This window comes from Gallus gallus, chromosome 2, assembly GCF_016699485.2.
Source record: "Gallus gallus isolate bGalGal1 chromosome 2, bGalGal1.mat.broiler.GRCg7b, whole genome shotgun sequence".
Taxonomy (NCBI): Eukaryota; Metazoa; Chordata; class Aves; order Galliformes; family Phasianidae; genus Gallus; species Gallus gallus.
This window is the reverse complement of record NC_052533.1, coordinates 65,690,818-65,714,664: the sequence shown is the minus strand read 5'-3', so window position 1 is coordinate 65,714,664 and position 23,847 is coordinate 65,690,818. Positions and strand designations below refer to the sequence as shown.

The following is a 23,847-nucleotide window of genomic DNA, read 5'->3' as shown; positions in this document are numbered from 1 at the left end:
GTTCTGCTACTTTATCCTTTAAAGTACACACACCCCTAATGCCACAGTCAAAAAATACTAAACCTGCAAACGGAACTACCTTTTCAGTATAAATATGAAATAGATTTTATTCAATAAACACTCCTTTTTAAAACTGAAAAGAATGAAGACTTCTAAGTCATACATTTCATAGGTAAAAAAAAGATCATCATTTTCAACTGGATCCATGCAGGAGCAGGCAGACTTTGCTGAGGTTTATAGCCACAGGAACACTGACAAGCATTTGAGAAGTAAAAGCCATCACCGTGTTGCTCCTTTGCTGCCATCTTCTGGGAAAAAAAAGAAACAAAGACCACCAGGCAAATAGCTGGTCTGCCTTTGGTTATTAGCTCACTTTCTCAGACAACTCAGCCTCGTGACAGTATACCTCTTTTAGCTAAAAGGCTTTGCTTTGTTTTTAAGTTTTAATTTCAAAATATCAATTAAATCTGAAATATTTTCCTGAACTCCCAAGGTACTTCCCAAGCAAGCAATAACCTGGGCATAATGAGGTACTACTGGGGAAGAATAGAATGAGAGGCAGCTTGCTTTGGCACTCTGGAACTGTACACAGCAGCACAGACAGTGCATTCAGAGTCACAGCCAGCACAGCAGGTTATCTGTATGCCATTCTCTCACCAGCAATTTAGCCTAAGCTGCTGACACTGCACTGAGCTGACTGCAGGTCACAACAGACTTTGTTGCACCAGTGCTGCAACGGAATTGGGGCCTTTATCCAAAGGAACACAACGACATGTTGTTAATCTGGCCTTCCAAAGAAGTTTTTAGAAACAGAGAGTTAACCTGAAACTTGCTTTACCAGACAGATAGCACAGCAAAACTCAAGTCAGAAGTAGATATTAAAAATTTAAGTAAGTTCTTAACCTTTGGTGTAACCAGAAGCATCGTTCCACAGACAGCTCAAGGGACCCGTTTCATAAATGCACCTTTTACTTCTGAAATAGAGGTGTTCAGCATTTAGCAGATAACGAGCCTCATATACAATCCTATACTAAGCCTGGGTTGCCATAATCCGCTTGTTCGAAAACAGCTGTAGTTATAAAACAATGTAAAATGTTTAACGTTATACAATTGTACTTCACAAACACCTGAAAATTGAGGCAAGTTGTTTCAAAATGCATCAATGCAAACATGAGAGCAGCTTGGCTACTTGAGTTTGTTACAACTGGAATGTGTTTGGACTATGACAAGGCTTGTTAACTACTTAACAGAAGAAAAAGATGTTTATGTGAAAGGTACATCATTAGCACGTCAGTCTACTCTGCAGCTAACAGCAAAGCTGCTAGTTCACTACAAGTAATCAAGCCTTTGACTATTCAAGCCCATTTTTTTTGTTATACAAATTCCACCGACCAATTGAAACATGCATCTACTTCTTCCTTCGTGAGAAGTAATGATTTGAAAGCAGGAAATTCTGATTCATTATAGGCAGCTACTTTGGTCCTAAAAAACAGTGGGATAAAGAAGTTACTCGGCAAAAATATTTGACAATGTTAACTATTTAGATTACAGTACACAGCATCAAAAGTCAAAAAAGTGGCTTCTCTGCTTAAGTAGTAGGTGTGTACTGTGATGTAATGTAACATTTGCTAGACATATACATTAGCCACATACCACAAGCAAAATCATCCTCCAAGCCAAACTTACAGATTTAGAAACCTACAGAAACAGAAGGTGGCTCTTCTTTTATTAGTGGTTGAAATAAAATGTAAGAAGAAACCTTTGGATATACCTTTCAACCAGTCTGATTGCTTTATTCAAACAAGACTGCTTCGATCACAAACCAAGCAGAAGACAATTATTTGAATGGGAGACTTTATTTCTGTTCAGGTTACCTGTGGAAAGCTTTCTTGTTAAAATAAGTAAGCTTGCAGGCACTAAATAAACAAGTGTGCCACAATTAATTGTTCTATAATAGGGATCGACACAACTACTGACATTAAAACAAACAGAAGAGCAATTTTTACTACAATATGGGCCATGCCTATTACAGGTACTGCGTGAAAATCCACTTGAATTCCTCTTTCTAGTTGCTTTTGGGTTGGACCACAAGGGATTATCTTCAGCTTTCATCTCTTCCTCCCTTTCGTTTGCTTACTTCTAATGAATTTGATTGAAACGTCCATTAACCTCCTGTCTGGATCTGAGTACTTAACCACAAATAGAACACAAAAGGGATAGAGATGTTTTGTGATTTCTCATTTGATATTTAACCTCCACTCTAGAAATTAAGAAATATATTAAGTGAACTAATCCAAAAAGAACCCCAGAGGTACAGTATCAGCCAGTATTTTCACATTACCCTCAGTGACAGAAAAAGGCTTCAGATACTTCCAGGTAAAAGACGGTTTTAAAGGGACTTTTGAAATAGCATAATCTTCATAAATCAGTCCAATAAGAGAAAACCTGGCAGATCATTCTGTATTATGCTTGTGAAAAAAACTCACATGGGAGAAAAAAAGCTTCTCAGAAGAGCTAGACAAGACATTTGATTTTAACAGTGGGGCAGAATTAGATCTAATGTTGTTGAATACAGTTAACATTGAGGAAATAGTTACTCTTTTTAGTTCCACATGTATTATAAACACAGTAAATAGGCAGATGACTCACAGCAATATTGAACTGCCATTTACAAACACTCTAAAAGAACAAATCATCATTTTGAATGCACACTTTCATTGCAAAATTACTACAGTGCTACTCAGCACAAAGAGAAAAACAAGGTGAAATAAGCACAAGTGATAATGACAACAGTAACACTTGGAAAGTCACTACCATTTTTGATATACTTGTTGCCATAAAAAAAGCAGCTTTTAAAAAAAAAAACAGTGAGAAAGCAGAGGAGAACCATGATTTTCAATGATAACTTGATTTCTTCAGTAGAATTTCCAGTTCCCATTGTCAGTGTAGATAAAAGAAACCCAGATTGGTGGTGGATGCCCCATCCCTGGAGACACTCGAGGTCAGGCTGGATGGGGCTCTGAGCAACCTGATGTAGCTGTAGGCGTCCCTGTTCATTGCAGGGGAGTTGGACTAGAGGGCCTTTAAGGGTCCCTTCCAACTCAAACAATTCTGTGATTCTATTATATTTACACAGAATAGCTATTATGCTGTAAGGAACTGATTTATTTTGATTAGTTACTTTTTATTATGTTAGGAATAGCCAACTAGTAAGCGTTCCTTCTTATACTGCTGTTCAAAATAACAAAATTATAATTACATTGTTAAAACTACTATCAGCGAGGCAACAAATACTTGCAGTGCAAAAAAAAACAAGCTTAAAATACAGTGCTGCACGTTCAGTATATTTTGTACAACATGGAAAAAAAGCCTGCTACATGATTGAGAAGACAGTTTCAGACCAATTGAAAACTGGTGTACTTAAGTCCCTGTAAAGGCAGAAGCATTATACACCTGGATAAGAATACGCTCATCTACAGAAAACACTATTTGGCTCAGCATGAAGGATAAGTTGTCTATTTTGTGACCATTTTTGGACTAAAACAACCACCAAAAGCCCACCAAGCTTGCACATGTCATATGTGTTCCTTGATACAGCATACTCAAGAAAGTATTATGAATAAACAAACTCTCACCTGACTCTCCATGCAGTCTGCACCAGCTCCATGCTCCAGTGGAGTTTGATGACCAATATTGCCCACACAGCATATATACTAGGATGCAGTTACAGAGGTGAAGCTGGCTAAAAGGTCTAGAAGTCTCAGGACCTAAGGAAGAAATATACACGTAACAATGTTACATAGCCTGAGAACTAAGAACTTAGAGAGCACTCTGGTAAAGTTGATGGATTTTTTGGTAATTTACGTTCAGATAGATTTCCAACATAGCTCCCTGAACACAAAATATGTCTTATATTAGAAAGCAATCAAACTGGCAGCTCATTAAGTTTGCTAAGACTAGAAATAAAAAAATTAGTAACTGCCAAAATTGAAGTTAGCTTGGCAACCTTATTTTCATTGGTTTTTTTTTTTGTCTACACACTCAATACTCAAATAACAAGCCAAGTCTAACAAAGTACTATCAATTCTATGCACTGAATTTGGGAGGGATCATGAGGAAAAAAAGGTTGTACACAGTCAAGCAACTGAACATTTTGAAAGTGCATCCACACACACACAGACGAGTACTTGACTTCACAAATTCTACTGTGAGATTCTTGACTTATCAAATATGTTTACTTCTGGACACAAGATGTTTAAGAAGTCAAAAGTGTTGCAGATTTCACTGTGGGGAACTATACTTGAACTCCTCAGCACAACTATTAGGTACATCAGAAACTTCTGATGCTTGAACTAATTCCTCTTTCAGTAATGTCAGCAAGAGTTAAAAAGCAGCAATCATGTATGTATGCTGTTATATTAATGCTACTTTGCTTGTTTTAGACTCAAAATCCCTTCCGTCAACTTCAAGCCATCCTGTCACCTAAGTTACTTTCATTCTCCAGGACATGCCATTCTATTTTATTCATTGCTCACTATGCCAAGCCCCCAACCAAGCAGTAGTTTCCCTCTCATGAAATTTCACTTGAGTTCATTTCCTAACTCATCCTGAGCTCTAGTAACTTCTCAGTTTTTTCCAGTTCCACTGCACTTTGGTATTCAGACTTTAATTGCTCTCTACAAAAAAAAATTCTTCAAAACCTTCAGAACCAAAGGAAAACAGCCAAGTTTCCTTAGTTCTCATCCCTGTCTCCCTAAAGCATGAATCGCTATTAGCTTTCTACAGAAAGGTGTCCTCGATACTCAATGAATTTTTCAGGGGCTGTGAAGAGGTCAAATCTCAGATTTCTGCATAAGTAGAACACCTTTCAAGTCTCCTAAAGGAAGATGCCACCTGAAAAACGCTTGGGTCTTTCCTGCAAGCCATGAGTTAGCAGGACTTTTTAAATAAAAGGCACACACTTGTGGTTTGCACTTAAACACTGAGAACAGTAAGTTTTCTTCCACGTGCAACATAGGAAGTTGGTCGAACCACTTTCCTTGATCGTTTAGAAGAATAGTGTCAGCTGAAAGCAAAGAACCAGTACAGAAAGAAAAAAAGTCAGCCAATACAGTTTCATAGAGTGTAATCACAGAAGATCTTGGGTTGGAAGGGACCTTGAAATCCATCCAGTTTCAATTCCCTGCTGCATGCAGGGTTGCCACTCACCAGATTTGGCTGCCCAGGGCCCCACCCAACCTGGTCTTGAATGTTTCTAGAGATGAGGCACATACACTTAAACAGAAGGCAAGACAGAAGTCAAGGACTAAGGCTATCTTATAAATAACTGTGGCAACAAAGCAGTCTATCTAGAGCAGTGAAAAAAATACTTTGTGGTTTTATATTAAAACTAGTAAAAGCAGTTAAAAATACAGAGTGAGAAATATGAGAAAAATGTGAGAGAAACTGTGAGAAATGCAGGCACACATCAATTAATTTCATTCCTGCTTTCAGAGGAACAGACTCTTAACCTTAGGTAACTAATTTATCAGCATGAAGAGGAACAGCTGCTAGATACATATAGCCTCTATTTCTGTTAAGAAAGTGAACTTTAAGACATTCACTTGGTGACGTCAAGATTCTGCAAGAATGCCCAACTCCCCCTGAAAGGAACAAAACAAGAGAGAGTCCTTAGAAAGTTGCTCTTAAGAAATTTTTAAGTTAGTCATATTTCAAAGGAACTAGATGAAGTGGATAGCAGCCTATCAAATAGTGTACATTTTCTTGCCAGATTCACCCTGCTTCAGTCAATCTCATTAACTAAAGACATCGGCTAGAAGTCAGAGAAGCACAGTCAGGTCACTCCACACAGCTCTATTCTAAGCACCACAGGTCAAGGGAACTGCAGGTTGAGTTCTGAGTAACTGGAGTTGCTAGAAGTGTGAACTGCAGTACATACACCATTGAAGGTTCAAGACTAATCAGAAAGAGACCAAACACTTTATCAAAATTGACCTATATTTGTTAGCTGAAGCATGACTGGCCTTCACTCAGAAACATCAGAATTCTGATTGATATTCCAGTCAAACTGTTACAAAGACAGAAAAGCTTCACACCTGAAGCACCCTTTAGATTGGACATATTAAGCATTACACTATTCTCTCCCCACAAGTGAAGGGTTGTGTTCATTAACAAAAAGCAGTGACATTTTGAGATGACACAGAGCCTTCATCATAAGAAAGAAGAATCTTTACCTGCTGCAGATAGCAAGTTCTCATAGAATATGATGAAACACTGAAGATAAATTTGCTGCTACTAACTAAAAAAAAAAAATCTTTTTAAACTAACAGACAGCTAGTTATCTAATCAAGTTATTATGAACTGTTAAAAATGATATACTCTGAAAATGGTGAAAGCAAGCCAATCAAACTTTTATCAACACAGGAAGTACAAAAAGATGAATATTCCATGTTGCATGCATCTTCATTCCCTGTATGGCACCACACTGTCTTCGTTGTCTCTAAACAGTTCTTTCACCTTAAAAAAAAATCAGAGTCATAGCACATGCCAAGTTGGAAGGGATCATCAAGTCCAGCTCCTGGCTCCAGAGAGAACCACCCAAAATCCAAACCTATGTCTGAGAGCACTGTCCAAACACTCCTTGAACTCTGACACTTGGGACCATGCCCACCACCCTCTGGTGCAGCACCTGTCCCCAGCCCCAGCTGCCCCTCCCCTGACACAGCTCCACACCGTTCCCTCAGGCCCTGTCGCTGTCACAGGGAGCAGAGCTCAGCACCGCCCCTCCGCTCACCTCATGAGGAACAGCAGCCACCATGAGGCCTCCCCTCAGCTCCAGGCTGAACAAACCCAGGCACTTCAGCTGTTCCTCATACACCTTGCCCTTTAGACCTTTCCCCATCTTCAAAGACCTCCTTCTAATAGTTTTATGTCCTTCTTATACTGTGGTGCCCAGACCTGCACCCAGGGCTGGAGGTGCAGCCACACAGCACAGACAGATAACTCCTTCCCTCCCCCGGTGGCAGTGCTGGGCCTGCTGTACCCCACAGTATGGTTGGCCCCTTCAGCTGCCATGGCACACTGCTGACTCACATTCAACTTGCTGTCAGCCAGAACCCCCAGACCTCTTTCTATGGATCTGCTCTCAGCCTCTCATCCCCTAGTCTTTTGCCTGATTCCATGTGCAGAATCCAGCATATGCTCTTGCTAAACTTCATGTGGTTGGTGATTGCCCAGCTCCCTCACTTGTCTAGATCTCTTTGCAAGGCCTCTCTACCTTTGAGGCAGTCTACAGCTCCTCCCAGTTTACTGTTATCCAAACTTAACACACTTTCAAGTCCTAGATCCAAGAAGAAAATGTTATAGAGAACCATCCCTAATAGGGGAGCCTGGTGGAACTCTACCAGCAACTGGCCACTAGCCTGATGTAACCCTACTTAACCACTGCTCTTTGAGCTGTATGCTAGACATTTTGTCAAGAAGGATACTATGAGAATCTAAAAACGTTACATCAATGACCTCCCATAGTCAACCAGCTGGGTAACCTGGTCAAAGTTAAATAAAGATTTTCTTCTTGTTAACCCATGCTCACTCTGACCAATGATTGCATTGTCTTCCAGGTGTTTTTCCACTAACTCCCAGAGTAATCTCCATAATGCTGCCAGGCACTGAAATGAGACTGACAGGCCTGTAATTACCATGGTCCTATTTCTTGCCCTTTATGAAAACTAGGACAATATTCGTCAGCTTCCAGTCAGCTGGGACTACTTCAGATTCCCAAGGCCATTGAAAATAGATAGAGGTCTTGCAATGACATCAGACAGAAACTGAAGTGCCCTGGGATGAATCCCATTGGGCCCTATAGACTTGTATGATCCAGCTGGAGCAGATTGTTATTGTTATTTGCTATACTTAAACTTCACACAGTTATAAAGTGCTTTGCAGGTTGCTCTTTGTTCATACCCTATGAGGCTGAATTTAGTTCAGATAGATAACGCTTCAGAAGAAAGCATAGTTGGTGATCACAAAGACACAATTTGGCCGTGTAGGCTTTGGTGGCAAAAGCAAGGAGAGCTCAGCACTGAACATGCTCAATTCCTTCTTTCTCCCCTTCATCAAACAAGCAACAACAACAAAAGATCCAAGTAATTCTCACATTTTAACTACAAATTGAAGTGAGTTTGCAAAATATATAGCTGTAGCAGAATTATTTTGATGTGAATTATGGAGCACATGAAAAATAGTGCAAGAAAAGATGATTAATAAACAAGCAAAATACCCAAGCATCAAAGGACTTCTGTGGTGGGATGCAATATACTTTAGATATCTATTTTCTTGTAAGCACATCTTCTGACAGTCTAAATTTGTTCTGGAGAAAGTACTCACTGGAAGTTGTGGGTTTTGCATTAAGAATTCGTTTTACTATAAACATAATCAAAACCACTAACCCTTTTCTGTAAAGGTTTTAATATAAAATCATTGTATTCTGTTGCAGTTTCTAGACTGCCTCAGAAGTTCCAAAGAATAAAATGATAATAAGCAACACAATTAGTTTTTCAGTTCTTATGACTCTGTTCCTGATACAGATGGTAAACTGTCACTATACAGACTACACAATTTTAAGCATTACTTCAGATAGAAAGCTGAAAATTAGGAAAACTTTCTGCATGTGTTAATGGTGAATAGTTATTTTCAAAATTCATTGCCCCTTGAATGTGATGGAAATTGTAAAACAAGCATCTCAGAAAACATAGTCCCAGGATGGCCTCTAACTACAGTACCAAGAAAGGAGAATTGTGATCTTCTTTCAGAAGAAGGAAAGGAAGGGAGAGGAAGGAAATTAAAACATTAAATAGAGAATTGAAATTGTCAGTACAAAACAGCTCTCCTTTCACTTCAGGAAGTACTGCTTGGATCGGTATTTGCAAGTCTTTTCAGTGTACAAATCATTTGTTTTGAAATTATGTTACATAAGTAGCAGGAGCTGTCACAACTTCAGATCTCTCTTTGCATTTCCCTCCCAGAAGTTAGCATGGACTGCAGCCTTGCTGCCTACTTTCAGTTACATGCAAATAAGTAGAGAGACAGCAGTTGCAAAACAAGAAAAATACTCTCTGCTTCCAGCTCTGTAAGTGACTCTTCAATTTTTTTAGTTACTACCCCTTCAGAAATTCTGCTACAGCCTTCTACAGAAAGTCTATCTCTAGCCAATAACTGAGAAGTTATATTTCAGAACAACCCTACCTATCCCAAAGGTAAACAAGTAGACTTCAAACCTGGACAGCAGAGCAGAATCTAAAGTGCTTAAAACCAATACCACAACACAGATGCAAAGTCTGGCCCAGCCACAATCACAGGAGCCCTATTACACCACATACCTGCAGCTAACATTGACCGTTTTCTTATCTGACTACTGCTCATTTCCAAAGCACTCCTGTAAGTCATCACCTCATTCTATAGATAATATGCACTGGCCTCAGAGAGGCAATTAGAACTGAACCAGCAGCTCAACCCAGGTGGCAAGAATTTGCGGGGGGTTTGTCTCTTCTCCCAGGTAACTAGTGATTGAACAAGAGGTAATGGACTTAAGTTGTGCCAAGGGAGGCTCAGGTTGGATATTAGGAAAAGTCTAAAAAGGTACTGGGACAGGCTGCCCAGGGAGGTGGTAGAGTCACTATCCATGGAGATGACTAAGAAATGGATAGAAGTAACACTAAGGAATATGGGTTAGTGTGCACAATAGGTGAACTAGATGATCTTACTGGTCTTCTCCCAGCCATAATGACTCTATGGTCTCTATCAGCCATAACAGTCATTGCTGATCACCTGTAACACCAACCACATCAGCAGAAAAACATTCAGTAACCTCTGTAAGCAGATTTTTCAAGAGATTAACTAGCAACTTCAAGGCAAGCGCTAAACTCATGGTTTTGCACAGGCAAAACACCTTCTTCTGCTCACAGAACAGCAAAATTATTTATAACGGGTTCTTAGCAATACCAGGTAAAGGATTCACATGTAGGCCAGCAGTTACGTACAGAAAGAAAAAACAAACTCACCTAACTGGCAAAAGGCATCTCTGGCTATGCAGCACTCCTTCTCAGGAAGCAACCTAGGCCCAAAAGACACTCTCCTTTCAGTGGCTGGCCTTATATGAGCCCAGGGTGGCTCCAAGGGAGCACAGGTGCAAACACTTTGCCCACGTTCCCTAGGCTAGCCACACTTTCACCAGGTGCTCAATCACCAGTTCAAGCTGTGATACAACAGTTCCCCTACACATCTGCAGTTAGTAACAGAAACACCTCACTTCATTTGTCTGTGATCAACATACTGAACTACTACGTCTGTGTTTCTGGGACTGTAGCAATTGCCAAATCAGATTGGAGCAGTGGTTTCTCAGAAACTGGGGAAAGAGATAAAGGCTACAGTGGGATGAGCTGCGTACACAAAGAGAGCTTCTTCCCAAGCTTGTTTGCTGATAGCTTACTTTGGTAAGCAAAAAAAAAAACCTCATTCCCTGCCTCCTTAATCACTTAGTACAAAGGCAACACTGGCAGTCAGTGTAAAGATCAGCCCTGGAACACTGGAATTTTGTCCTTTTCTGACTTAGGAGATACAGATTAAGTTACTTTGTCAGTCTTGCACTTATGAATAGAGATAATATTTAGCCGTTAGCTAAACACACAACTTAAGAGATAAGTTACTGTAATCTTCATAGAATCATTAAGGTTGGAAAAGACTTCTCAGATCATCTAGTTCAACTATCAAGCCATCCCCACCACACTCATTAGCCATGTTTCTCAGTGCCATATCTTCACATTTGTTGGAAACTATAGAAAAGTTACTGACCCTTAGAAACAACTTTGGAATATGATGGCCAACTATTCAGAATCCACAGCATAAAATGAGCTAGGATTTTGCAAAATGAAAGAGCAGCACCAAAAAGTGAAGCCTTACAACCTATTTGCAATTCTTAATTCTTCTTTTTCAAACAGTTGGTTTGCTGTAGCTTCTAATGATAGCACGTGCACCTCACGCTGAAGGTCTCTACTAATTACCCTTGACCATGAAAAGTTACACGCAATGACAAGTATATGGCTGTGGCAGTTGTGCTACCATAAGAAGTATATTTGACCTACTGGCAAAATCAAAGCAGAGACATTTGGATGGATCCTGTTAACGGCAAGCTACATGGAGATTTCTCACCTGCTCATTTTCAAGTGGTGATGAATACATCTTGCACCAAAAGAGATAAAGTTTCCCCTGGAGGAATTCTTGCGCCGTTTCCAGGCACTTGATGACAGAAAACACCTCTGTGGAGGAAGCCCTGTTAAGTTACTTGCATCTGCTTGGGTAAGTTTAACAGATTTGCCATTAGGACCCACTGAGTCATGTGACAACTTCAATCCACATCACAGCACTTTTCCTGGATTTTCTGAGCATCGTTTGACTTCAGCACCGCACTGCACATATAGCCAGAGGAACGCTGTGCTCTTTCAGAACCCAGCTTTATGGTGCAGACATCTTTCATGGGATGAGCTAACCATCTGCCATTACATCTAGCTTTCTTCTGCTTTTTGCAATTTTCAGCCTTCAGTTTAGCTTTAGGATCCAAACCATAGTCCGAGCTCTAACATTGGAAACATAATACAGGCTTAAAGGTGTAATAGCCTGGGCTGCTTCTTCACCTTTGTTCTTCTGTTGGAGCCCAAAGAATTTGAAAGAGAAGCAGACACTGCAGGCTGGGGCTCCTCAAGCTGAGACTGATCTGTTTCTTCTCTGAACAAGATGTTCATGACTTCACAAGAGCGAGTGCCAGGTGAATTACTGCTCTGACTCCACAAGCTCATATCACAGCATCTGACATCAACAGTGGCAACGAGACAGACGTTTTTGCAGGGTTTTCTTCGTTTTATTGGTCAGCTTCATCTCTTACGCTGTATGACACACTTCCACCTTGGTCCACGCTAGGACTGATGTTCAACACAGAATCATAGAGCCATCTGAGTTGGAGGGGATCCTTGCAGGCCGTCTAGTCCAACTGCCCTGCAATGAACAGGGACACCTACAGCTACTTCAGGTTGCTCAGAGCCCCATCCAGCCTGACCTTGAGTATGGAGCCAGGTGTGCTGTGATCTTGCTTCTGATGCTGGAACAAGCAGCGCTTGTACCGGGCCAGCAGCATGGGTTCCGAGCCCTCAGACACAGCGGGGTATCGCCTGGAGGTTTTATTTCATTGGCTTCGCTGACGGAGCACAGTGTGTTCGCAATTAAATTCATTCATCTTCAGGCGGAGCCGGTGGGCAAACCAAGAAAAGAATGATTAGAGTCCTTCCTAGGCCCCGCTTCCCTCTCCAGGTCGTCTTAACCACAGCCAACGAAGCAGCAGCAGCAGCACAGCCGTACCTCTCCCGCCCGCTCCCGCCTCTTCGCTCTCCACCGCCGCCCGCGCGCCCCGGGGCAGAAGGCGGTGCCGGCTGTTCGCAGCCCGCCCCGCGCGCGGGGTTCGCTTCCGGCGGCCGCCACCCCGCCATCCCCAACCCCTCCCGGCGGCCCGGGTGCGCGTGCGCCGCGGCCCCGCGTCTCCCCAGCGGCAGCGAAGGAGTTTGGAAGTTCAAAATGGCCGCCGCGGCGGAGCCCGAGCAGCGAGCGCCTGAGTAAGGGACGGGCGGGCGGGCAGGTGGGGCGGCTGCTCGCCACGGCGCCCCGGGGTGGGGGGAGGCGGCGAGCGGCCCCGGTGCGGAGAGGGGTGGCGGGCAGCGGGGCGGCCAGGTCGGAGGCGGCGAGGAGAAGAAGGAGGGAAAGGGCGGCGGGCGGGCGGACGGCCGCTCCGCGGAGAGGGGTGCGAGCGCGGTTGCCGGGAGCCGTTCGCGGCCCGGCTCGGCCCGCCGCGGGGAAGGGGTTGAGGCCGCTCGGCGGATGGCCTTCGGGGCGGGGGAGGGGAAGCGGCGCCGGGAGCGGCGCGTGTGTTCCGGCCGCGTGCGCCTCCCGCCCCGCTGGGCCCGGCCGGCCCGCTCCGCTGCTGAGCGCTGCCCGCCTCGCGGCGAGCCCACCTCCCCGAGCCGCGGGCTCTCGCGGTACGAAGAGTGCCGGCGCTGGCTGGAAGCAAGAAGCGATTTGTCGCCGGCGGCCCCTCCTTCCGGCCCGCCGCGTGAGTGGCGGCTGCCGGCGGTGGGGGCTGCGCGCTGCTTTCCGCGGGCTTCGACCGCCCAGCGCCCGCCTCGCCGCTCCTCGGCATCGCTCGGGTGGCTCGGCCTCGTGAAACGCTTTCTGTGCTCTTCTTTTCTCCCCTACGAAAGTGGTCGTCTGAGGGGGATTTTTACCCGTTAGTCAAGGGAGTAGAAAACGCATTCGCTGCTTTTCCTCGTCTGTGTGTGAACCGTGTAGAACACGTGAGCGCGCCGATAACCGCGTCCAGTGCTCTGTAGGGAACCGTAATTAAGGAAAATAAAGTAACAACTGAGATAGAAAGCCCGAAGGTAGGGAAGAAATGGGTGAAATCTCTGTAAATCTTAACAGACTTCCCGTAGTTCTTTTCCTTCAATCTCCAAAAGGAGGGGAAAGTGGGGCTGTAAGGCAGGTGTCACAACTCCTCCTACAGAAGCGTGCAGGTAACCTCATGGCCTCATCACCTTCTGAAATCTTCTTAAAAGGTTTCTCTTCCATGTAATTACAGCTCTGAAGCAGTTAAACGAATTAAAAGTTTGTCTGCGCTTCAGTGGCATTGCGTGAAATAAATCGATGCCTGCACGTGGAGTGGCTCTGAACTATTTCTCTGGGCAGCCTCATCTGGTGGGTGGCAGTCCTACCCATGGCAGGGGGTTGGGGCTGGGTGGGCTTGATTTGGTTCCTTCCAGCCCAAATCGTTCTGTGATTCAACGCTGGCAGAAGAAGGCTTCTCTGGGGCAGCTTGAATGGGCCTGAATTTTGCTGTCTGTGGTATTCTTACAATGTGTTGAAAAAACATGGATGTGTTAACAGGGGACCCTCACAGCTCCCCGTAGGCAGCTGAAAAGTCCTGAAAGATGCACGGTCACCTTAATGTGCTCCTTGCCACGTTTCTCTGCCCTTTTGCTAACTCATTGCTCTGGGTTGCAGATCCAAATTGAGAAAGTTTTAAATCTACTACTTTTTTGGTGCGTGTGTGTGTCTTTTGTGCCAAACATAACATTAAACAAACTCCTCTGGAGGCAGTTTGTCTGTTTTGCATGTTCTGTTGTGTGGTGATGTCGAGTGACCGGAGGGGGCAGTTAAGAAAAATGCCCTTCTTCCCATGTGCTCTGGTTGGGTAAGCAGCTGTAGTGGTAGAGATGGAAAAGAAGAAATGTGCAGCATTAACACTTCATTAACATTAACAAACACAGTTAGAAGCTTGCATATTTTTAACTCAAGTAGGTTGCTCCCTTGGAAAGGAAATGAGGATATTTCAGAGCAATAACGTGTCAGTGGTCTTAGCAAATAATTTCAGCGTATAGTGCCAATAAGTCTGGATTGTTTACTAGTATATGAATTTGCATTAACTCACGTAGGAGAGCATTATTAACTGTGCTTTTTGAAGATCCTGTCCTTAACGAGGAGGACATAAATTGAATTTGTATTGAGGTGCATCCTTTAGTTGGCTAAGAATAATTCCGATACTATTATGCCAGCGGATCATCGGTCATATTCTTCAGAAACCTCTGTAGGATGAACCTAGCGGGGTTCTGAGGGTATCTCTACATTTCCGTGTGCATCTCACCACCACTGCGACCATCACACCCAGAGAACTTGCCTCCAGTGAGCGAGGCTGGGAATGGAGCAGTATTTTAAATACCAGAGTGTTAGCGAGTTCCAAAACTAGTGCAGGTGGGGTGAGTTTGCAGAAAGGCAATACTGGCACCCAGGAGGTGATTTGGCAGCAGATTTTAAAAGGCAAATATCCATCTTGCTGTAGCTGGTAATTGATGTTCTGAAGGTATTCGCTAAGAGCTGTTCCTGTCTATTGATAAGCCAATCTCAGCTTCTAAGGAAAACTAGGAAAGTGAATGCGTAAAGTGTGCGGGCTGAATTATGTAATTTCTGAAGTTCTTGTCTAATTAAAGTGCCTGTTGCTGTGACTAGCTAATTGAAATGAGATTATTTTTAAGAGACCCCCATTATTATTTTAATAACCTGTTCTATACTTATTTTCTGTTTGTTTTTTGTTTTTGTCCAATGCCGTTTTACAGGTCTAAGGAGAACAATTGTTTTTTTCCCTCAGGAACCTAATGGGCTTCTGTATTCTATAGGAAAGCTTTTCTGAAATGAGGTGTTCTTAATTTATCCTGTTGATACCGTTCCCCGTATTGCATATATATAAATACAGGATAAAAACAGTTCTGCGTTGTCTAACACGTGTATACACATACAGATAGGAATGATAATTAAGAGAATCAGCCCGCTGCACGTGAGACTGTGTGGGGTGGTTTACTTAGGGGGTCAGAATCATCCCTTGAAATAAGGTTTGATCTTTGGAGGACAACTGCACTGTCTGTTGGAAGTGCTTTTAGAGGACATAGCTTGAGTTTGGCATAGGAACGGAGCAGCGAATAAGACAGATACTGGACAAACAGGAGGTATAAATGTGCAGCACTGTTGTATACTATTACCAAATATCGGCAGTGTTGAACCAAAGCCCAATAATGTTGATTTCACCTACGTGGTTTGTTTTTGTAGTGTATTTGCTCCATCTTCCTAAGCTAGTATTTCTTTTTGCAGTCATAGCTGTCTGTTTGTGACAAACTGTACCTGCTCCCTGCCCTTGCAACTTCATTACATTGCTTGTACATTTTCAATTCTCCAAAAGCAGATAATTAAATACCAGTTAGCTTCTATTGTAAAGAGACTATCATACTAACTTGAGTTTAAGGGCTGCCGTGAATTGCTGGCACTGAACGGTAGTTTTTATTTTTTTGCAGGGCTGAGGATGCCAATGCATCTGAGAAAAGTACAAATGAAGAAAATGGGGAAGTGTCAGAAGCAGATCAACCTCAGAACAAGCACAGCCGACACAAAAAAAAGAAACACAAACACCGAAGTAAACACAAGAAGCATAAACATTCTTCAGAAGAAGATAAGGACAAAAAACACAAACACAGACACAAACATAAGAAACATAAACGGAAAGAGGTAGCTGATGCCTCTGACAAGGAAGACGGACCAGCTAAAAGAACTAAAATTGATTTTTTAGCTCCTCTGGAAGACTTGGAGAAACAAAGAGCTTTATTGAAAGCTGAACTCGAAAATGAATTAATGGAAGGCAAAGTCCAGTCCGGTATGGGATTAATATTACAAGGTTATGAGTCGGGATCTGAAGAAGAGGGGGAAATCAACGAAAAGGCGCGAAATGGAACTAGACCTGCAGCTAAGTCAAACACTAAGGGGAAATTAGAACCTGTGGAAAATAAAGCTAGTTCCAAAAAAGGAAATAAGAGCGAATCGAAAGAAAGGACTAGGCACAGGTCTGACAAAAAGAAAAGCAAGGTAGCGGTTGATGGAATCAAGGAGAAAACAGCTAGAAGCAAGTCAAAAGAGAGGAGAAAATCCAAAAGCCCCTGTAAAAGAAGTAAGTCTCAAGATCAGACGAGGAAATCAAGATCTCCAATGCTTAAAAGAAGATCTCAGGAGAAAAATAGGAAGTCTAAATCTCCCCCGGACGACAGGAATAAGGCTGACGATAAGAGTAAATCAAGGGATCGCAGGAAGTCTCCAGTTGTAAATGAAAGCAAAAGTCGAGATCGCGGCAGAAAATCCAAATCTCCAGCAGAACTCAGAAGCAAATCCAAAGATAGACGATCGCGGTCCAAAGATAGAAAATCTAGGCGATCAGAGACTGACAAAGATAAAAAGCCAATTAAATCTCCTTCTAAAGACGCTTCTTCAGGGAAAGAAAACAGGTCCCCCAGAAGACCTGGCCGAAGCCCAAAAGGAAGAAGCTTGTCTCCTAAGCCACGTGAAAAGTCAAGAAGAAGCAGATCCCCTCTCTTTAATGATCGTAGATCTAAACAGAGTAAATCCCCCTCTCGAACCCGATCTCCAGCTAGAAGGCTGAGGAGTAGATCTGCAGAAAGGAAAAGAAGAGAATCGGAAAGGAGGCGTCTTTCATCTCCCAGGTAACTTAAAAATGTCAGGAACCACTGCAAAAATGTGTTATGGGATGAACCATCCCCTAGTTTGGTGTTTCTCTTTCATTCTGAAAAGAGCTGTCAAAATGAGAATCAGGTTGTGTATCGTATTATGAGTTTCTGTTACATGTAGTCATCTTTCAAAAATACTGACCCCAGCTGTCAGACACACAAAGTCAGCTCTGCTGTTTGTTGCTCTCACCAGTATTGGGAACAAGTTTTGTAGCTCGGGTTCTGCTTTTCATTGCTGTGTTGAATTCAGATTTTTGCCTCTGTTTTGGTTCTTAAGTTAATAGTAATGTTGTTTTCAGGAATTCCTGTGAAGGGAGAACTCTCTTCCCTCTCCTCTGAAATGTCAGTGTCGGCATCTCCCCACACACCTACTGAAAAGTGATAGCATTTGTGAATGGTGTAAACTAGAATGTAAGATATGCTTCTTAGTCATTTTTTTCCTTAGAAATGTTTTGGCTCTTTAATTTGCTGGAGTTATGGTAGCATTACTGGTGTGTTTTGATAGTGGGGCCAAATTTGGTCAGTCCCATATTTTGCATATGCATAAATGAGGGAGGAAGGATTTAATCTTTTTAATGTACTTTTACCATTTGTTTTAAAAGGCAGCTTAGGCTCTGAGAGCAATTACCTTGAGATTTAACATAAACCGTCAGTCAGTGGCACCTTTGAATCTGGTAAGGCCTGGGTAGCAGCTCCTTAGCAGAGAACAGTACAGTTGTATATGCTTTTGGAAGTTAACTCATTAAACCACGGGTGTCCAAACATTAGGCTTCCCTGGGCTGCACTGAGTGATAAGAAATTGTCTCGGGCCACGTATAAAATATATAGTATATTTAATGCATATAAGTAAAGGCTTTTAAAATACTTTTTATTAAAACATAGCAAAAGAAAAAAGTAGCACTAGTGGGATGTTTGGCCCTGTTTTTGTGATCCTAATGCATCAGACTGGTTCAGTGGCAGTGGCTGCAATTCTTAGTGAGCTCTCGAGGTGTTTGCCAGAGATTTTTATTGAAATCTTACTCCTCCTGCACTTCATCCTTGAAAACAGTTGTTCACAAATGGACGCGCTGCCAAAAGTGACGCCATGAATAAGGCGTGATTGTGAAGTGAGGGATATTTCTCTCTGGTAATCGTGGGCTTTTTAAAGAAGAACGTGCTGAGGTGACAGACTTTTGTCAGTTCCACTAGTTTATCTCTAAAGCCTTCCTTGATACGCATTGAATTTGGCTGCTTGTTTTTGCGCATAATGTCTTTTTAAATTGTAAACTCTGAAAACTAAGGCAATTTCCTTACCAATTAAGCGTAGTGCTATTTGCCAAGATGCTTAAGCACAGGTAACGTGTACTACCCACGGCTTCCACTTCCACTGAGTGTGTGTGAAGAGCATGAGAGGTGGAGTCAGCACGACAGCGTGCTTTCCCCTGGTTCCAGCCCAGGCAATTCTGATTGCGCACCGCTGTGTTGTTGTAGCAGTGCGTGAGTGCCCAGGGCAGGACCGGGCTGCTCAGTGGGACAGAGCCACTGCCATGATATATGGTGCGGGGCAAGGGGCGGCCACAGCGCGAGCTGTGCCAGGCTGCAGGGTTGGACGTGGCTGCATTAAGCAAAGCAATTCAGCAGGCAAAAGAGTTCAGCGTTGCATCTTGACAATAAGTAATTTCAAACATTTCAAGTGTGGGGTGTCTTCCACAGGCACAATTACCAGCTTGCTTTGCTTATATACTAATATATATATACTAATGACAATCAACGCTGCAGGTACTTCCGAAAATGGCCCCTGTGGTGTTAACCAGATGAAGCAAGTACTGTAAATGGCACCAATTTATCCAACTGGTTCCTGGTGAATGCGCACTCCATTAGATTTCTTTGACATAGTTCTTGTCTGTCTTAGTTTCAGTTTTCATTTCTAGTGAAATTACATTTCAGTGCAGGCTGTTGCATTGCAGCCAGTTTGAATTAGTTGTCTAAACACTACTGCAAGTGATGCACATGTGTAGAATTTTGCTATCACGTTCATAGAAGAGTAACTTTAGTAATACTTTTTTTTTGCTACGCCGGTGAGTGGGGAACTGCTGAGAAATATTTTCCACTGGAAGTGAACAGTCTTTCTTTGTGGGACATCTTGAACCAATGTTCCCATGTTGGAGTTTTAACTGCCTGTAACTATGCGGGCTGCCAGGTAACTTCAGGAGCTCCAGTGAGCAGTTTCAACCACAAATTCCCGTGAATTTGATTTTTCATATTTGCTTCCAGTGTTCCATGCATGTAAGATACTTCTTAGTTCTCTGACTGAAGTATGTTACTGTACAACGTTGCTTATGAGTTCTTAATCACCTTCTACTTCCTATCACATGCGTGTGATGCCTGAACTGATTGGGGTTCTTTTTGCAGCTATTTTGATTGGCTTTTGGCGGCACAACCACGATGTAAACTAGAAGGCTTGGCAGTTCATCTGACAGTGTGGCTTTTTTTTTCATAACACTGTTCACAAGAATGTAACATAAATTAAAAGTGAAAAGAGGATCAGTCTGCTCCATCATTCTTGCAGAAACCAGCACTGCTTCTGCGTGTGCTTTGTTTTTCTTTCTGTTTACTGTTATCTATCAGTTCTGCATGCTTGTTTGTTATATGCAGCTGGGGTAACTGAAGCTGTTAACAGCAGTCACTAAAAAAAACACAAAGACATAATTACAGAATGGGTAGAGCTGATCTTTCAGCCCCAAGAGGCTGTTCATTGATGAGATACAGCACCTGAAATAACTTGTCCCGATTCAATTTAAAAGAAATAAAAACAAAAGAAATGGGGTAGTAACCTTTTATTTGAACAACAGTGGAAATATTTTCCAAGATTTTCTATTGCAGCCTCTTCAGAATAGTTGTCAAATATTTTAACTTCTGTTTTGGATTGAAGTCTTGCTGTCTTGGGATACCATTAAGCTTTTTAATGTGGTTGGTTCATTAAGGATTCTTTTTTCTTAAATAATTGTGCATCCGTATAGATAAGAATGAACGTGGTAATGGGAAACATGGTTGTTTTTAGCTGCAGTACTACAGCATGTGGAATGCTGAAGCTGTTCACTTCTAGTGACCAGATTGGAAAACACATGGAAGTTGTCGTCATGGAATAGTTTTGTCCTAAATTTAAACTCCATGTTGTGGAGTTGCTGAGAAAAATTCAAGAATTTGGTTTTAGGTTTTATTTATTGAATACTGCTTCTGATGAACATGAAAACAGGCTGCTATTCATGTTCATCATGTTATGATGAACATGACGTAAATGCAAGCTTTATCGTAGTAATTAACTAGCTCTGCTTCCAGAGTTGTCCTGAGCTAGACCTATGTGTGGGCACATATTTCCCAGGCTGGGGAGACAAGTACATGGAGGGCAGCCAACTCTGAAGCACACGTACCCATTTCTGCACTCAGAAATCCATCTGGTGGATCCTCACCTGCAGGAAGATATTTAAAAGTGAGAGTTTAGAAGGAATTGGAGGATTTGTTTTCAGCTTGCTCCTTATTTCACTGTGGTTCTTTCTTCATTTTAAGAACGCGAACCAGAGATGATATTTTGTCTAGACGTGAAAGATCAAAAGATATCAGCCCACCCAGCAGATGGTCTCCATCCCGGAGAAGGTCTCGGTCGCCCATTAGGAGGAGGTCTCGGTCACCCCTTCGACGTAGCCGATCTCCACGAAGGAGGAGTAGGTCCCCTCGGAGGAGGTAAAGACACCACGCGGTTTTCTTGTTTGTTTTATAGGACACAAAGAAAAGAGTCACAAGGTACCTTATGTGTAAAAAGAGAATGCATTTTTCAGCCCCTACTTACACAGATAAGTTGGCATAGTTGAATTAATTTTGTCTTCCATTAATTCATTTGTTGTACTACTTGGAGTTGCTGTGTATCTTTGTTTTATGAACAGATTTTCCTCCTTTTCTTTTAAAAACCAAAAAAAAATCCCTCTTACTGTTACCAGGGATAGAGGCCGAAGAAGTAGATCTCGCCTTCGAAGGAGGTCCAGGTCACGTGGTGGTCACAGGCGTAGGAGTAGGAGCAAAGTTAAAGAAGACAAATTTAAAGGTAGTCTTTCTGAGGGCATGAAAGCTGAACAGGAGTCTTCATCCGATGAAAAGTAAGTCTTAAGATCGAACTTACTGTCTTAAACATGCAGATCCACTTATGTGGGGAACCAACTAAAACTTCATGCTGTAGTTCTTGGGTTGTCGTCTAAAACCGTAGTCATGTTTTATTACTTTTAATCTTGTCAAATTACTATTGGGATGACCAAGATCTGTTGCTTGGTGGCTTGGGGGGCTCGTGTGTGGTTTGGTTTCTAATTTTGACTTGATGAATGTCTTGAAAATAATCTGGTCTGTGTGTATCTTAGCATATTGCTTGTAAAACTGAAAGGATTAATTGCTACTGGCAAATTGTTTTCTATATTTGCTAAATATCTAATCTGACAGCGTGAGATAATGCATTCATAGCAATCAAGTCTGCAATCGGGAATGAAATGCTTGGTCTCAATGAGCTATCAGCGGATACGTTTTCTCAGTAAGGAAACATGAATATACACACTGGGATTTAATGCATTTTGCTTTCTGAGTCAGGTTAACAATTTTTGTTGAACGTTGTGTGCTTTCTGCACCAAAAAAAACAGCACTTAGTAGGATTCAGCACGTAATCTTATGTTTATGATGCTATATAAAAAGTAATTATATTTTTATAGCCTTGAAGATTTTGATTTGGAAGAAGAGGATGAAGAAGCAGAAATAAGGCAGCGAAGGTTACAGCGGCAAGCAATTGTTCAGGTACACGGTGGTATTAGGATAGGGGTTACAGAAATAAATTTTATGTTTTTACTCTCAAGTGTGATATAGGAGAAGGGTATTAGCCTACTACAACAGCATTCACTATTACTATTTTTTTTCCAATTAAATTATTGTGAAGATTAGTCTTGGTCAAAGCTTGCACTTCTGCTGCAGCAGCATCACTTTTAAGACTGAAGCAACTCTCCCGTGAGTCATTTTTGTTGTCACAATCAAATGTTCTCTGACAGTCCTATTATGTGACATGTTAAAAATATTCTCATTCATTCCCATCTATAGGTTTTCCTCAGGGCTACGCTGTTGATATTATAATATCAGTTTAAAAGTATTAGATATCGATTAATCAAAGTGGATAGTTTGTTTCAAATAGCACTTGTCCCTTTCCAAAACTTCATGCAACCACTGAATTGGTTTCCCCTTCGTGAAAGTCAATAATGTATTCAGTCAGACACTGTATTCACTGCCATTAAGGGCTTGCTTCTGGTAAGAAGGTGGCAGTAGTGATGGATAGTGCATGATTGAGGCCAGGCCGAGGGGATGTAATTGTAAAGTACAAGTGGGCTCTTCTTTTAAAAGTTGGATTTGGCACATAGAACACAGCAGGCAAAATTCTGTGGCATGTTTACTTAATACTTAATTTTAAGAACACTGGTTATAATGTAGTGCTTATTTTAAGCAGCACTAAAAATAACGGTCATCTTTTGATTTCTATATAAATGTAATGATAAAATCCTTCAGAGTGATGACTGAATTATTTCTTAAGAACTTTATTTTACTCCTTGTTTGCCAAAATGTTGTCATAATGAAGCTGTCAGTACTAACATTGTAAGAGGCACAAGAAGGAAAGACAGAAATACAGAGGAGCCTGAAATGTCACACACCTTTTCAGTTTTACTGAGTTGTAGCAGAATGAGTTTTCATAAGCTGTATCCAGTTGCATCCAGTTCTGGGGCCCCCAACACAAGCAGGACACGGAGCTGCTGGAGTGGGTCCAGAGGAGGGCCACAAAGATGATCAGAAGGCTGGAGCATCTCCCCTACAAGGACAGGCTGAGAGAGCTGGGGCTCTTCAGCCTGGAGAAGAGAAGGCTCCGAGGAGACCTCATAGCAGCCTTTCAGTACCTGAAGGGACCTACAGAAAAGCTGAGGAGGGACCTTTTTATAAGGGCATGTAGTGACAAGATGAGGGGAAATGGCTTTAAAAAAGAAGAGGGTAGATTTAGACTAGGTATGAGGAAGAAATTCTTTACCGTGAGGGTGGTGAGACTGGAACAGGTTGCCCAGAGAGGTTGCTTTGAGCAACCTGGTGTAGAGAGTGGTGTCCCTGCCTATAGTACAGGGGTTGGAACTAGAGGATCTTAAAGGTCCCTTCTGACCCAAACCATTCTGTAATTCTATGATATCCAACTGTATAAAAGATACTAAACTGTGATAAATAGTAATGCTGAGGTTAATAATTGTGTTCTGTTTAGAAATACAAGGGCCAGACAGAAGATAGTAATATATCTGTGCCATCTGAACCAAGCAGTCCTCAAAGTAGTACACGCAGTCGCTCAAATTCACCGGATGACATCCTGGAAAGGGTAGCTGCTGATGTGAAAGAGTATGAACGGGAAAACGTGGACACCTTTGAGGCATCAGTAAAAGCCAAGCACAACCTCATGACAGTGGAACAGAACAACGGTAAGAATCTGAAGCCTCACTTACAATGCAGTGTATTAAAACAGTGCAAAAGAGGTGTATTCCTTTGTTTCTTTATATGCCTCTAAACTTGGGAGTGTATTGACTTTTTGGACAGAGCTTGCAGTATTTTCTTGAATATGAGGATATTTCAAACATAATATTAAAATAATAAAGTTCATTTGTTA

General features: G+C 42.2%; 1 protein-coding gene and 2 long non-coding RNA genes across 6 annotated transcripts in view; 1 reads left to right on the top strand and 2 right to left on the bottom strand.

The window, feature by feature from the left end:
- Window positions 1–12,456, bottom strand: part of LOC112531766 — a 67,481-nt gene extending 55,025 nt beyond the window's left edge. Inside the window, exons 1-2 of the long non-coding RNA XR_003073760.3 lie at window positions 11,206–12,456; window positions 3,636–3,767 (exon numbers count right to left, since the gene is read on the bottom strand). This is a non-coding gene — a long non-coding RNA (uncharacterized LOC112531766). The remainder of the gene's footprint in view (window positions 1–3,635; window positions 3,768–11,205) is intronic.
- Window positions 12,319–23,847, top strand: part of PRPF4B (pre-mRNA processing factor 4B) — a 26,617-nt gene continuing 15,088 nt past the window's right edge. For all 4 annotated transcript variants that reach the window (XR_005857825.1, XR_003073755.2, XR_003073754.2 and 1 more), the window contains exons 1-6: window positions 12,319–12,656; window positions 15,936–17,129; window positions 20,700–20,873; window positions 21,128–21,283; window positions 21,881–21,962; window positions 23,452–23,662. Coding sequence is in view for 1 of the 4 variants with exons in the window: in XM_015276010.3 (XP_015131496.2) it covers window positions 12,319–12,656; window positions 15,936–17,129; window positions 20,700–20,873; window positions 21,128–21,283; window positions 21,881–21,962; window positions 23,452–23,662 (2,155 nt within the window). In the remaining 3 variants the exon portion in view is untranslated. The remainder of the gene's footprint in view (window positions 12,657–15,935; window positions 17,130–20,699; window positions 20,874–21,127; window positions 21,284–21,880; window positions 21,963–23,451; window positions 23,663–23,847) is intronic.
- LOC112531767 lies at window positions 17,970–20,656 on the bottom strand. Its single transcript, XR_003073761.3, has 2 exons — window positions 20,564–20,656; window positions 17,970–19,818 (listed from the first exon to the last, which is right to left on the bottom strand). It is a non-coding gene; the product is annotated as an uncharacterized LOC112531767 (long non-coding RNA).